The following is a 14,853-nucleotide window of genomic DNA, read 5'->3' on the forward strand; positions in this document are numbered from 1 at the left end:
TGTTATTTCACTAGCATCCTTTCTATGTTTTAAAAGCACCGTAAAACAATGATCTGAACAAGCCAGGTCTGTTAAATATGGTTCATGAAATAGTGAGGAGCATCTGCTTGATCTGAAATCTTGGAGTTTTCAGCTATCCAACTCATTCCTAAAGTTTTAGTAACAATTGACTACAGGCACAGCACCATGTTTGGTTCTGTGGAGATAAAAAATGAGAACAGATTTTTGCCCTTGTGAGGTGGAGCGGGAGACAAGAAAAGGAGGAAGAGAAAAAGCGGCTGGAATTTCCATGAAAGACACCTACAGAAAAGTGGAAAAGGATCAGAAGAGGTTTGGCAAAGAAGGTGGGTAGGCCTGGAACATGCAGAGATGGGGAATAGGTAACCCAGAATTCCTGTGGAAAAGAGAACACAGGTATTACTTGGTCTAACAGTGGTTTTATTTTTTTCTAGACAGACATACAGGACCATCCTAGAGACCTGAAACAAATGCAAGTAAAAAGCTTTCTGTCTGATGGATATGGGACACCAAAACGTTCCAATGATTGAAGATGACAGAGCTTCCACAATGAGAGAGTAGATACTCATGCTCTCCTAGGCTCCCCTAGATTTCAGAGTCACTGACTATAAACACATGTGAAATAAAGGGGAAACAATATTGCTTAGACGATCCAAACCAAAAAACCTACCTGCTTATGCATCAAGGGTTTTGATACCCATATCAACTACAGCTCTTCCTCTCCCTAGCTATGATCATCTTAGGCAAGTTAATTATTAGGTTGGTGCAAAAGTAATTGTGGTTTTTCCCATTGAAAGTAATGGCAAAAACTGCAATTCATAAGTTGAATTCATATGTCCCCCAAATTCATATGTTGAAACTTAATTCCCAGGGCAGTGGTGTTAAGAGGTGAACCATCTGGGAGGTGATTAGGTGATGAGGGCTCTGCCCTCTTCAATGGAATCAGTGCTCTTAATAAAAGATGCTCAAGGGAGCCTGTTTTCCCCTTCTACCATGTGAGAGCACACACAAAGGTGCCAACTACAAGGAATAGGCCCTCCACAGATACCAAATCTGCTAGTACCTTGATCTTGGACTTGTCAGCCTCCAGAAGGGTGAGCAATAAATTCCTATTGTTTATAAATTACCCAGTCTAAGGTATTTTGTTATAATAGATGGAAAAACAAAGACTGTGTAAAAGAGACCCCAGAGAGCTTTCTGAATCTCTTTTCATGCTGAGTGAGGTGGTTCATGCCTATAATCCCAGCACTTTGGGAGGCCTAAGTGGGAAGATCACTTGAGCCCAGAGGTTTGAGATCAGCCTGGGTAATATAGTGAAATCCTTGTCTCTATAAAAAATTTTCAAAAATTAGCTGGGCATGGTAGTGTGCACCTGTAGTTCCAGCTACTTGAGGGGCTGAGGTGGGAGGATCACTTGAGCTACAGTGAGGGAGGCTGAGGCTGTGGTGAGCCATGATCACACCACTGCACTCCAGTCTGGGTGATAGAGTGGGACCCTGTCTCAAAAAAATTATAATAGAATAAAATTCAAATAAAAATAAGTAAATATCTTTCTAACTGTGGATACAATGAGAAGTTGGTCTGCAAACTGGAAAAGGCCTCTTATCAGACCCAACCATACTGGCACCCTGATCTTGAACTTCCAGCCTCCAGAGCCATAAGAAAGAAATTTCTGTTGTTTCCAAGCCACTCAGTCTTTGGTACTTTGTTATAGCAACCCAACTAAGACAGTTACATAAAAATATACAACCCATTCTCAACTCGCTGGCCATACAAAACAGAGAGTAGGTTAGATTTGGCCCAAGGGGCATAATTTGTCTACGCTTGTTCTAGGGGAAGCTCCAAAAAAGATATTTTCATCCCTTTCTCAAGGTCTTTCTGGAAAGACATTTGATCAGCCCATGCCAACTTTTTCCTGCAGGGAGAGCTCCAGTATCCTCTGAGGACCCCAAGGCTTTCTCAACCCACTGCTAAGAAGAAGTAAGAACAAGGCCACTTACCACATGATCATGATCACTAACTTCATTACAATCTCATTCAAAATGTTGAAGAAATCCACCATCAGCTTGGCCTGATCTCCCATCTTCCCCATAGCGATGCCAAAAGCAATGAAAAACCCTATCAGACCTGTTGGGTGAATCACATTACACAGAAGGACAAATTACAAAGAATGTATTTTTTCTCCCTCATTCTTTACCATTCCCAGTGTATGGAGCCATGTTCTCACTGCTGGTTACCCTATGAATTAGACATTAAAAGAACAAAGCATTATATTTGATACTGAATGTAACTTTCCCCTGGATAATTATGGATTTCCTGAACATTTTCCACACGAGCAAGTTAAACTGTAAGCAGTGTTAGGTCCTTGAAGAAAATGTATTCATTTTCATTCCAAACTGAAAGGTGCTCTCTTCTCCCTCCCCTCACTTATGAAATCATGTGTAAGCAGATTCCTTTATTACACAGATTAACGAGGAAAAGCCTGTTGGGACTTGGGGATTATCATGCAAATTTGGGAGCCAATATTGGAATAGCAGAGACCAATTAGCCAATAAATTATTTGCTAGTGTTACATCTAGCTTGTTTCGGTATTATCCCAAATCAACGCATGGCTGGTATGTTTCACTCTTACAAAATCCTAAATGTAAAATTATTTTTTATTACTACACACATAAAATGACAGGGAGAAAAAAATACTGAAAAATCAAAGGGAAAACAATAAGAAATCCGAAATTCCATTTTATCCAGTTTTTTAAATGTAATCTGTTATTTATGAATTTGTCATAATTCTTTTCATGACTGAAATGGTTAGAATGCTTTTTTAAATTTTATTTATTTTTTTCAGGATCATAAAGACAGAATATAGATTCACTGTCAGATTTTGCTAGTTCCTAGTCCCTCCACTCTCTTCTTCCTTTACTTGACATTCTTGACTTGTATCTAAGTCCAGCTTCACATCAGCCTTTGGGATCAATCCTAACCCCAGGAAAGATTTAAGGAGCTTCGTCTCTGCCCTCTTCATGTCAGCATCACATTGCACGAGGTCTTGGACCAACTCCAATACCCAACCGTGAGTCTTACTTCTGTGTTGGTTTTACCTCATCCCCTGCGCCTGAGGTCCTGGGAATCTGCCCGACACTTTAGTTCCTCCAAGGCTAGGCCTGGCTTTGCTCTTCCTACCACTCCTGTTGGTCCCTTCCGTTCTCTCCCTTGGTATCTCACTCTCAGGCCTGCAGTCTCACCCCAATGCATCCAGGGACTGGGGCATATTGTGCGGCTTACAGGTGTTTCCAGTACTGCCTGGGGGCTATCTGGATTTCTAATTGCCAATCCCCATGTGCTCCCTGACCTCTGACCCCTGATCTAGTATTGCCAGTCTTGAGGTCTCAATTCTTACTACTTACATGTTCATTAAATCAGTGTTGCTATGTCCTTGGCTACAGGACTTTGCTTGCCCACCTGACTTGTTCTCTGACTCTGAAGTATGAGCCATCTTCTCTTTCCTCCTCTTCTCCACACCTAACCTGCTCAATTTGTCAGTCCTAATTTCCAGTCCCTCCCTATTATATCCAGTTTCCTATGGTGTCCAGTTATGCCTAAAGTCTTAACCCATACTCAGTAAATTTTAGCATTATAATTTGATTCTCTGAGAACAAAATTCCTTCTCTCTGAACCTTTGAGTTTACTCTTTCCCTAGTCATCTAACTCACTAACCTCTTTACACCAAGCACATAACAACCCAGATTGTCTAACTACCCTTTGCTGGATCCTTTCTATCTTCAGCAAAAAGAATCCATCACTTGCACTTGGGGTTGCTAATACTTCACATTTAGTATCTCCTCTTTTTGCTCTCAGCTAGAAAGCTTGACAAATGACTTCACAAGTGAGTTATTGGTCTGGAAAGACAAAGGCTTAGGGAAGATTAGATCCAGGACAGAGGGAACTAGTTCTGCAGTAATGTACAAAATCAATTTCAGGCCATTCCCAAGTCCTTCTCTCAAGCCCATGGAGAGGAGTCTGCTACGTGGGAGGTGAGAGAGAATCAATCTGAATATTCTGGCTGAGAATAGCTCATATTACTTGGTTAATTTCTTTTGAAATTAAGAGAAAATGCCCGAGGTATCAAGGTCCCAAAGAACCGGAATAAAAAAAGCTCCATTCATTGTCAGCAGAAACTGGCCATATCTATGAGAGACAGGTTTTTAAAGGAACAGTTGGAGTTGATTTAAGCAGTTGGGAGAGGGTGGAGCCCAGAATTGTTTCTAGAGGTTTTTTAGGAGAGAAATGGTTCCTTAAAGAAGTGGGAGTCAAGAGCTGGGGTTGTATCTTCACTTATTGCAAGTGCTTAATCCTCGGGACTTTCCAAAGCCAAAAAGCAGAAAGACAGCAAAACAAACAAATAAAAAAGCCACTATCTCCACCCTCAGAAGACCATGGAAAAAACCTTATTTCAGCCATGATTTGTAAATGGGAAGTTTCTCAACAGTCTAACTTCCCTTGGCTTTCCAGAGCCTTGATCTTCACTTGGATGGAAACCGTATTCAGCTTGTAATTTTTCTCTGTAAACATTGCCTAATTGAAATTGCTCACTGGAACGGGGGTGTTCCATCTGAACAAAACCCTCTTGGACTTGGCCGCTGGGGTTACAGAGTAGTGAGTTGTGTTGAAACTCCCCAGTAGAGCCAAAGGTCCTGTGACTTCCCAGAATCCACCAAGACTCTGGAAACAACCAGGAAAGTCTTTGAATGATTCACTCCAAAGCCCTGGCCCCATTGTTCATGGCCTCAAGCTCCTCCAGAGTATGGAGAAGACTGAGGAACACTTTGACAAAAGGGGTTGGGTGTTTTAAGTTATGACCCACCAGAAAAGACCATGGGGGAGTTAGGAAGGTCCTGAAAGGGACGTAGATAGCTGGACAGTGAGGAAGAAGAGCTGCTCGGTGGTGGGTGCTGGGGATATTTGCAAAATCTCCCCAGAGGAACTCTCCTTCCTACTCCTCGCTCCTTCCACCTCTCACCTCCCACTGGTTGCTAAACAATGTTTATTGATCTTCCATTGCCCAGCAACCTAGTCAGCTCATCTCTTCCCTCACTCTCACTCACCCAACCTGCTTCCTGCCAGGCCAAACAAAAAAGATCCGCTTCTGCTTCTCAGTGACTGTGCAATTCTGCTCCCTCTCTCTCTTCTTTCTCTCTACCATTCTGGATGGCTAAGGAATAGGCTTACCAAATTTGGAACAAACAAACATGACACTCAATTACTTTTTGAATTTCAGGTAAGCAATGAATACTTTTTTTTTTTAGTATTATTATGTCCCATGCAATATTTGTGACATACACTAGAAAACTATTTGCTTTTTACCTAAAATTCAAATTTATCCGGGCATTCTGTATTTTACCTGACAACCCAACTAAGGAGACAAGGCCATGTGATATTTTAGATGACAACATGAAAGGACTACTGAGCTCATTCATCTCTAAGCAGCTGTCATCCAAACCTTTAGAAATTGTGCTTGGATAAATAAACATACTTCATCCATCCAGATTCACCATTTCTCCCAGGTTTTGGCCAAATGCCCCTATTTCCTGTCTAGGGGACACCATTCTAATGGTGGATGGAGGTTATGGAAGGGAGTGGACCCACTGAGTGGGAGGGGAGCAAACTGGGCAGACTAGAGCCGCTCACATGGTAATAAACCTCTGTCCCTCATGGAGGTATTTTCTTACTGAACTCCTCAGCTCTCCACCCACTTTGAATAATGATCAGAGCTCATATGGAGAGAGCACATGGCATGTGCTACTGTGCCCTATATGCACAATCACATTTCATCCTCACAGTAATCTACAAAATGGATGCCAATCCCATTTCCATTTTACAAATGAGACTCAGAGAAATGGAGTAACTTGCCCAGGGTCAGATAACCAGTAAGTGGCCCATACTGGATCCAAACCCAGGTCTGCCCAACTGCAGAGCCCAAAAACCTCTAGGATGGCATGCTAAGAAGGCACCGGGCTAGGAGAAAGGGCTCACTGGGATCCCAGAAAGTAAAACAAGATAATCTGTAAAGCTCCTTTGGTACCTACTCCAACACTTTACAGTCCTGGTAGCATTGCATTTGTTTGCAGACTGAGGGCTGCGGTGGTCCAGCCTCCGCACCTCGCACAGCACCAGTACATGGGGGCAGCTTTTAAAAAATGCTTAAGAAATAAAAGCAATGGATGTGTCACTTAATAACACAGAGAGTCAGAGAAAGTGACTTTCTAACACCACACAGAGAGTCAGGGAATGTGCCCAATGACGGTGAGCTCCCTCCTTTTTTCCCCATACCCAGCTTCTTGCTGCCCTGTCCCCTCATGGTCTCCTCTGCCCTTCTCTCTCTTCCTTAAATCGCTCAGATCTCTGTCCCAGTGACCCTCAAATTGCTCCCCAGAGACAGCCTCCTGCTCCACCTAGAGGACAGCCGAGTCATGAGTTTTCTGAAAAGGGACTGCAGGATAGCCCAGCCATTGCCAGGGAAGCAGAATCCCGGACCACCAGCTGGCCTACCTAAGACGTTCATTCCATCCTTGAACTCCAGGCCCTTCTTGATAACCATCTTAGTCTCCTCTGGCACCTCAGTCACAGTCTCGTTCAACAGAGAGACAACAGCGCTGGTTGCGTTGGCCTCCTCGTCTGGCGGTGGTGCAACCAGGACTTTCTTCGTCACTGTTTGAATCTAACAGAGTGAAGGAAAAAAGGCATAGAGTTGAGGTTTGGCCTATAAGGTGAAAAAAGAAAAGACTGGCTACTCATATATTTTAAGGTTCCCAACAGGTTAACAATAATTAAGAAATGCCAAAGCAAGGTTATGAAAACTGGGGAATATTTTATATGTTTATATTTACAAAGTGGTGTTCTATTATACACAGTGAGATACAATTGTCCTAATCACAGATAATTACAGAATTTTTTATTTGTGCAAATTTATGGGGTACATGACACATTTTTTACATGTGTACAATGTGTGATGATCAAATCAGGGCATTTAAGGTGTCTATCATCTGAGTACAATGCATTTTTTAAGTACAGTCATCCAACTCTGCTATCAAACATTGAATGAATTCCTTCTATCTTTCTGTATGTTTGTGTCCTTTAAGCTACTTCTCTTCATCCTTTCCCTTTCCCCCCACTCACCCTTCCTAGCCTCTGTTATCTATTTTTCCACTATTTTCCCATGTGTTCAAATATTTTAGCTCCCACATATAAATGAGAAATGCAATATTTGTCTTTTTGTGCCTGGCTTATTTCACCTAAGATAACGACCTCCAGTCTTACCCATGTTGCTGCAAATGACACGATTTCATAAATATAGAATGCATGAAAATAGTTTGCAAATGTACTATAAGTACTGTAGTCAATGATAGGACACAGGCTTAAACTTGGGGGATAAATGTCTTCTTTCACTCCTATGATTGTAGCTCAGAAACAGTATGAAATGTCTAACTTGGATGCTCTTCCTAATTGTGAGACCCAGTTAGATGGTCCTTCCAGTTGTGATGGTCCTTCCAGTTGTGATGGGCCCTGGGTCTGGTTAAGAATAGGAAGCCTTGGCAGGGGTCAGCTCAGCAACTCATGATCCACCTGTTTTCCCCCCTACCCGGTCCCCACTGGACAGGGGCATCACAGGCTGCCTCAGTTTGGGCTCCTTCTAGAGCCAGGCTCAGCTGGAAATCCCCATCTGGGCACCAAGAGTGCCAGCTGCCAGCAGCCACCATGGCAGGAGCATTTGCTCATATTTCCGATCCAAATTCAAGGTGGGAAGACAGCCGCTCCTTCTGGGCAGTGATGCCAAGCCTTGCTCAATGTTCCCCAAGCGTCTCTGTCAGATGACTCACAAGGAACCTCTCCCGCTATTCCTCGACATCCATGGCAGAGGTCCTATTTTTAAAGGTGCCAGGCACCCTACATGGAGAGTGCTATAAAAATCCACATCTGAGCTTAAAAAACACCACCTCCAGGGGCATTAAAATAGAACTCAATGCAGAATCCTAGATTGTCAGTGCTGGCATGTAGTAGGTAACAGATGGCTGAACCCTGAATAGATAGGGAAGAAGATGTACGGGAAAGTCAAGTGACTTGTTGGACGTCATGGAGTTATGGGCAGAACTGGGACTTCAACTCAGATGACCTCACCTCCATTGAGTTATTTCCACAGTCTGTGCTGTATGTTAAGCTATAGGGACCCGATCCTACTGTGCTGGGCCCCGTAGGAAGCAATGCTGAACTGCCAGTTATTCAAAATGGATGGAAAGGGAGGTCAGTGTTCTCTGAGGTGAGGCAGGGTGCTCTCTGTTCTAGCCTGGCCACATGTACTCCTGCAGGGAGAGAGGAAGTCTGGAGCCCGCTGTGTGAGGGGAGAACAGGCAGCCCACTTCTCCCCTCAATGCGGCCCTGGGTGACATTGGTGTGAAGAGGATCACAAGAGAAGCTTCCATGAACAGCAGAGTCACGCTCCCAGGAAAGAAAAAGGGACCAAAGCCAACTGTTGACCTATCCTAACGATGCTAAAGAAGCCTAAGTTGGGCTTAAAAGAGAAATACTCATGGATCTAAATGAATGGTGGCTGTCAGGATCAGGCAGGAGGCCAGCTGCTACCTATTTTACATCCATTACGTCTTAGGTCAACAGTAGCCCTTCGACTCAAGGGCAGCTTGCTAGTTAGTTGCTGAAGCAGGATTCTAGACGAGTTGTGTTTGACTCCAGAAATCCAGATTTCAAATAGCACATGCCAGTGATGTAAGTTGAAGCTGAGGAGATAGGAACACTGAACGCAGGCCTAGTTCTCTGCCTGAGTTCCTGATTCACAGAAGCTGTTCGGTTGCACAACTCCATGTAAGTGCTGTTTTAGTCTGTTTTGTGCTGCTATGACAGAATACCTAAGACTGGATAATTTATGATAAACAGAAATTTATTTTTTCACCATTCTGGAGACTGGGAAGTACACAATGAAGGTATCAGCATCGGGCAAGAGCCTTCTTGCTGCATCATTATATGGAGGAAGGTAGAAAGGCAAAGACAGGCACAAAGGAGCCAAACTCATTCTTTTATAGCAGCATTAATCCCATCCATGACAGCAGAGACCTCATGGCCTAATCACCTCCCAAAGTGTCCACTTATCAATATTGTTATAATGGCAACTAAATTTCAGCATGAATTTTGGAAGGGACAGACATCCAAAGCATAGCAGGTGCTAATTCCAGTCTCCCTGTCCCTAAGCCCCCATCATGTCTCACCGTAAAACCTGCAAAACCATAAACTGACCTACTCACCTTTCTTCTTGTCTACATACAGTCTGTAGGTAAGTGTGGCTACCTATAACCCTATCTATATCCTTAGCTTCCCCTGGCCCACCAAGTCATGCCTGAGCTGAGTTTACCTTCCTCCACTCATTATATCCCCCACACTGGCCTCACACAGCCTCCTTTTTCTTCTCTGAACATTATAAGTACTTTTCGGCCTCTGCATATCTGTGCCTCTACTGAGAAGCCTCTTTCCCCAGCTCTTTCTAGGCCTAACTCATTCTGATCCCCTATCCTCTCAGCTGAAACATCTCCCCTAGTTCCCACCAGCCTATCATTCCGCCTCTAGCCCTCAGAGAACACCTGTCTTAATGTTTAAGTCTCTTCTGTGTTTCCCTGATGTTTGTTTTGGTCTACCTCCCTCCCCTTTAATGTAAGTGAGCTCCTAGGGGCAGGGTCCTCATCTGTCTCCTCCCCTGTGGCATCCTTGTGCAAAGCAGAGAGCCTGGCAGCCCGTCCTGCTCACGAGTATTGGCCGAGTGAACATACACAGATCATGGAATTTTCTGGAGGAAAAGAACCCATGTGGTCTCTATTACTGGGCTGGATTTAGTGTTGTAAGGCCATATCTTACAGCCAGTTACTGTCTTGGAAATCTCACTTTGGTTCAGAGTAAGCCCCAAAAAGCAAGCAGGAGACCTCTCTGCTCACAAAGACACAGGGACCTGACTTGGGCAAACCAGGCCCTGTCACCTGGGAGGAGGCAGTCTCTGTTGGGGGAGCTCATCTTCCTCTTTACATCTCTGTTTCTAACTTTGGTCAAGGAGCCTCCTCCACTCAAGACAGGTTATTTTAAATCACTTCTAGCTGTACTCATGGACACAGAAGATGTCTCTCACACACCCTTTCTCTCTGGAAATGCCATGTCCCTTTAAAAGAGTTTCCTGTCCTCAAGTCCTCTTCAGTGAATTCCTCCCAGGCTTAAGGAATCTGTAACCATCCTCTCCCTGAGGTGGATTCTACACCATTCTTCCTCAGGTTGTCCTAATCCAAAGGGACCTTGATCCTGAGCCTACTGGGGGACCAAGGCTCAGTCCTCATATGAATTTTGGCAATAGAAAGTTGGGGTCAGGGCTGGGGTGGGGCAAGGAATGGCTCAGGTCTCCATTCCAGGGTGGCAGACAGCACCCCTTGCCACAGGCAGCTGCATGCAAAGACTGCCCATCCACCACAGCGCTCACCTAGTGTGAGTGTGGCCAGCTCCACCAAAGTTCACTCCAAGACCAGGGCAATAGCTTCAGGAGCCTGCCTGCTTCTTGATCCTGCCTTCCTTTTTTCACAGAGCATGGCATGACCAGAACTGAGTCCAAATCTGTCCTTCCCAGGCCCTCCCATGCTCCACTCTCCCCCATTCTACTACCAGCTCAGCCTCCTGCAGCTGCGATCCCAGAACGCTCTTTCCAAAATGTTAAGAATGGACAGCACCCAGTTGTGTCTCTCACTCTAAAGCAAGTCAGTTCATGTTTCTAAGCAGGCTGGCTGAGGGGCAAACACGCTATACAGATGGAGCCCACTAAGCACCTTCTTCTCCAGCTTATTTCCATTTATTTCTGCATCCAACTTCCCTGGCCTGGAATGGTTTCCTTTAATATAGGTCCATGCTGCATGTGCCACTAAAATGGTATCTGAAACCAGGGAACATATCCCAACCCAGAGTAATCTGGGCTCAGCAATGGTTAAGAACTACATTTTGGAGACAGGTAGGAATACATACTTTTCTTCTAAGCAAACTGTTTCCTAAGCTCATTCTTCTGTGCTTGGAAATGGCTGAAGTTTAGCTTAGACTGCTTGGTTTTAGCTTAGTTTCTACCTGGGTTAATGGGAACCGGGGTGTGTGGGATGTGTTCTAGCCTATGCGGGCCTTGGGGCTAGAAAACAGGGTAGTGAATGGGGCCTACTCAGCTAACTCAGTGGTTCTACTCAACAGAATCACCTGTTTTAAAAAAATCTCAAGTTTAAAAAAATATATAGGAATGTATGCAGCAAGCAAGAGTATACATTGCTAAGGAATCTGTACCCACTGCTACATACTTTTGTAGTGCCATTTTGCAACAGCCAGCAAACTCAAAATACAAAACTCCTTGTCCTGACAAGGACATTTTTACTTCTAGGAACTTATCCTTTAAAAATATTATGCAATCATGAAAAAAAGAATAAATGACTTTAAAACATTGTTCAATGTTTTTCATTGTTCAACATTGCTCAATGAAAAAGTCAGATGTAACGTTTTATGAACAATGAGTACTGTTGGGTTAAATTCTTTTTTTTTTGTTTTGTTTTTTTGTTTTTTGTTTTTGAGACAGTATGTCACTCTGTCTCCCAGGCTGGAGTGCAGTGGCCCTGCTCACTGCAACCTCTGCCTCCTGGGCTCAAGCAGTTCTCTTGCCTCAGCCTCCCAAGTAGCTGGGATTACAGGCATGTGCCACCACACCCAGCTAATTTTTGCATTTTTAGTAGAGATGGGGTTTCACCATGTTGGCCAGGCTGGTTTTGAACTCCTAACCTCAAATGATCCCCCTGCCTCAGCCTCCCAAAGTGCTGGGATTATAGGCATGAGCCACCATGCCCGGCCGGGGTTGAATTCTTTTAAAGATTATGCACACTTGCATATGTGGCAAAAGAAAAATACAGAGGAGGAAACAACATTCTCAACATAAGTAGCTCTAGAGAAGGGGAAGCAGAAGCTTCTAACTTTTACTTTGTGTACTTCTATACTTTCTAAAATTTTCATAATTTGCATGTATTACTTCCACAATTTAAAAAACTACCCAAGCTCCAGATTCATCTCTTGGAGATTCTGATTGTGTAGGGTATTTATATTTTTTTAAAAGTGCCATTGGTTGTTTAGCTTTACTGCCAAGTTTGAGAACCACTGTGTATTCTAGAAGGTTGTGGGCAAGGCTAACAAAAATGTGCCCATGGACAACTCAAAGACACATTTCCCAGCCTCATGCACAAAAAGGAAAGGAAGAGATAGATATAAGGAGAGAGAGAGAGAGAGAAAGGAGGACAATCCCAGAGCAAAAATATATTAAGTGAGCTGGAAAAAAAGGGAGGTTTCAAAAAATTAAAACCAGGAGACTCCAATCCCAAGATCCTGCCCTAAACCACCTCATAGAATCCCTGGGCCTAGACAGAGATAATTACATATTAAGAAAATTTCTACCCAGAGCTGGTCTGTTAAAATACTCTTAAGTTATCTCCTTGATAACTTAGAGGACTGGAGAAGAGAGAACATCTGAACTCTGGGTTACCTGTTGAAAGCAGGCTTGGACAAGGTTTTCAGGGAAGAGATTTCGAATAAGGTCTAGGAAGGCATCCAGGCTGGACACTTCATCGTTCTTCTTCCCAGGCCCCAGCTGCTTCTTGAGCTTGGGATTTCCTGGATGGATAGCCAAGACCAGAATGACTCCCAGTACTGCAGCAATGATGGTCGTGGACATATAATACACCATGGCTCTCGTGCCCAAGCGGCCACTAGCCTTAGCATCCAGGCCTGACAACCCTGGATTGAAAAGAAATGCAGAAGGATTAATTCTATTACGTTTGTGCTAATGACCTGTGTCTACATTTCTATGACGTTGGCTTCATATTACTCAAATGTGTTAATGGTTGATTAAATCTCCTACTGTAGTCTTCCCTCAATATCCATGAGAGGGTTGGTTCTGGGACTCCCAACAGATACCAAAATCTGAGAGTGCTCAAGTTTCTTCAGAAAAATGGTGTAGTATTTGTATATAACCTATGCACATCCTCCTGTCTACTTTAAACCACCTCTAAATTATTTACAATACCTAATACAATGTAAATGCTATGTATGCGACTGTTATACTATACTTTTAACTTGCATTATTTTGTATTTTTTATTAGTTTTTTTTCTCAAATATTTTCAATCTGCACATGAGGGACTCACAGATATGCAGGGCCGACTGTACTGAATATTTGGTCAATCCCATAGTTTATCATTCTATTATCCAGGGAGGTTTTCAAGATTTTACAGAACTGGGAGAGTTGGAGATCCTCCTGTTTACAGTTTACAAATGGTCTGTGACAAATTTTTTGTCAGTCTGCAATAATAAGTTAAAATAAAGTTGAAGACATCCCATTTTTAATTCTGAGATTATGTTCTCTCCACTTTTTTTTTTTTCTTTTGGTCTTAACATCTCCTTTCTTTTATGAAGTGACGGTGCTGGTACATGCTAGTTTTTAACTTGTTTATTTATTTATGTTTTAATGTCCTCACTTGGAAGACTAAAAAGCTAGTAGCTCTGTGCCACACTCAAAATGTCTTTTGAAAATATTACTGGTAACTGACATGGAGAGTCTGAGAATAACGATTTTGCCCAGTCCTCTCATTTCTCCGAGGTGAAGCGTGAAGATCCACATTGCCAGCCTCATGCAGGGATTAGGGAACACCCAGTGAAGCACCCTGCCAATGGTGGGCACTTCATCTATACCTAGGGAGGTTAGAGGAAATTCCAAGCAAATTCACAAAAACTCCAGCCCCACTGGGTTTTTTTCCAGTTGTTTCTTGAATGTGTTCACTTCCTGGTTTCAGTTCCTGCTTTTACCAGAAAGAGAGATTGAACCCCTTTTTGGGGGTCAGTGCTTTTTGGTATAGGGGAGGAAGTTAGTGATGTGAGCTGCTCTAAATTAAGCTGACCTATGTATGACCTACTTCTCTTTACAACCTAGTCTAATTCTAGCCGATGGGAGCTAGGTTTCCCCACCAAGTTGGCCAACTTATGATCTGTTAACAGGTGTAGAGAGCACTTTCTCTGGTTTATAGAGGAGCATTGATGGTAAATGCACCCTTTCACTCAATCTAGCGCTGAATGATAAGATCCCACTTAGCCCCTAAGTGCCTGATCCTGAGTTCCAGCATTTCGGGTACTGGGGTCACTGGTCAACCAGCTGAAGCCTCAACCCAGCTGAGCCCCTGAATCTCTTGGAGTGACAAGAGCCTCACTCACTTCTTTCATGAGGTGGCCAGTCCAGGGGAACAACTTCTCCAGATGACTTTGCTGGCTGGTACCCAAATATGGACCAAAGCTCAGCTTCCTGTCCTTAACTCAGAGCTTAGTCTCCAAAGGGCACCAATTTATATCCTGTTTGAGCAATATTATTTGATAAGGAGGAAAATACAAGTATAAGCCCACAGAGGAAGAACAAGTTCCTTCAAATAAAGCAGTTAATTATTTTAGTCAAAAATAATTGATGCTGGGACTCAGGATCTACACCTGTTAACAGATCACACATTGGCCAACTTGGTGGTAGTCAAAAATAAGTGAACATTATGCCACATATTAGAAGTACCTTTGTTCTGAAAAACTCAGAGGGCTTTCATACCTAGCATTTCATTTATTTTTAATGCCAACCTCCCTCAATTCCCAATTAAAATAGTAGATAGTTTCTTTTTCCATCTATTACCTTTATCAGTATCTGAACAAAATATAATTTAGAAAGGGTAGAAAAGTAGACATTAAAAATTAAGGCC

General features: G+C 43.2%; 1 protein-coding gene across 4 annotated transcripts in view; it reads right to left on the reverse strand.

Annotated features, from left to right (window-relative positions):
• SLC1A2 (solute carrier family 1 member 2) overlaps positions 1 to 14,853 on the reverse strand; it is a 166,923-nt gene that overhangs the window by 53,039 nt on the left and 99,031 nt on the right. For all 4 annotated transcript variants that reach the window (XM_030794826.1, XM_030794827.1, XM_003254419.2 and 1 more), the window contains exons 4-6: positions 12,611 to 12,861; positions 6,565 to 6,733; positions 2,019 to 2,145 (exon numbers count right to left, since the gene is read on the reverse strand). In XM_030794826.1, coding sequence (XP_030650686.1) covers positions 2,019 to 2,145; positions 6,565 to 6,733; positions 12,611 to 12,861 — 547 coding nt within the window. The remainder of the gene's footprint in view (positions 1 to 2,018; positions 2,146 to 6,564; positions 6,734 to 12,610; positions 12,862 to 14,853) is intronic.

Source organism: Nomascus leucogenys, chromosome 15 (assembly GCF_006542625.1).
Source record: "Nomascus leucogenys isolate Asia chromosome 15, Asia_NLE_v1, whole genome shotgun sequence".
Taxonomy (NCBI): Eukaryota; Metazoa; Chordata; class Mammalia; order Primates; family Hylobatidae; genus Nomascus; species Nomascus leucogenys.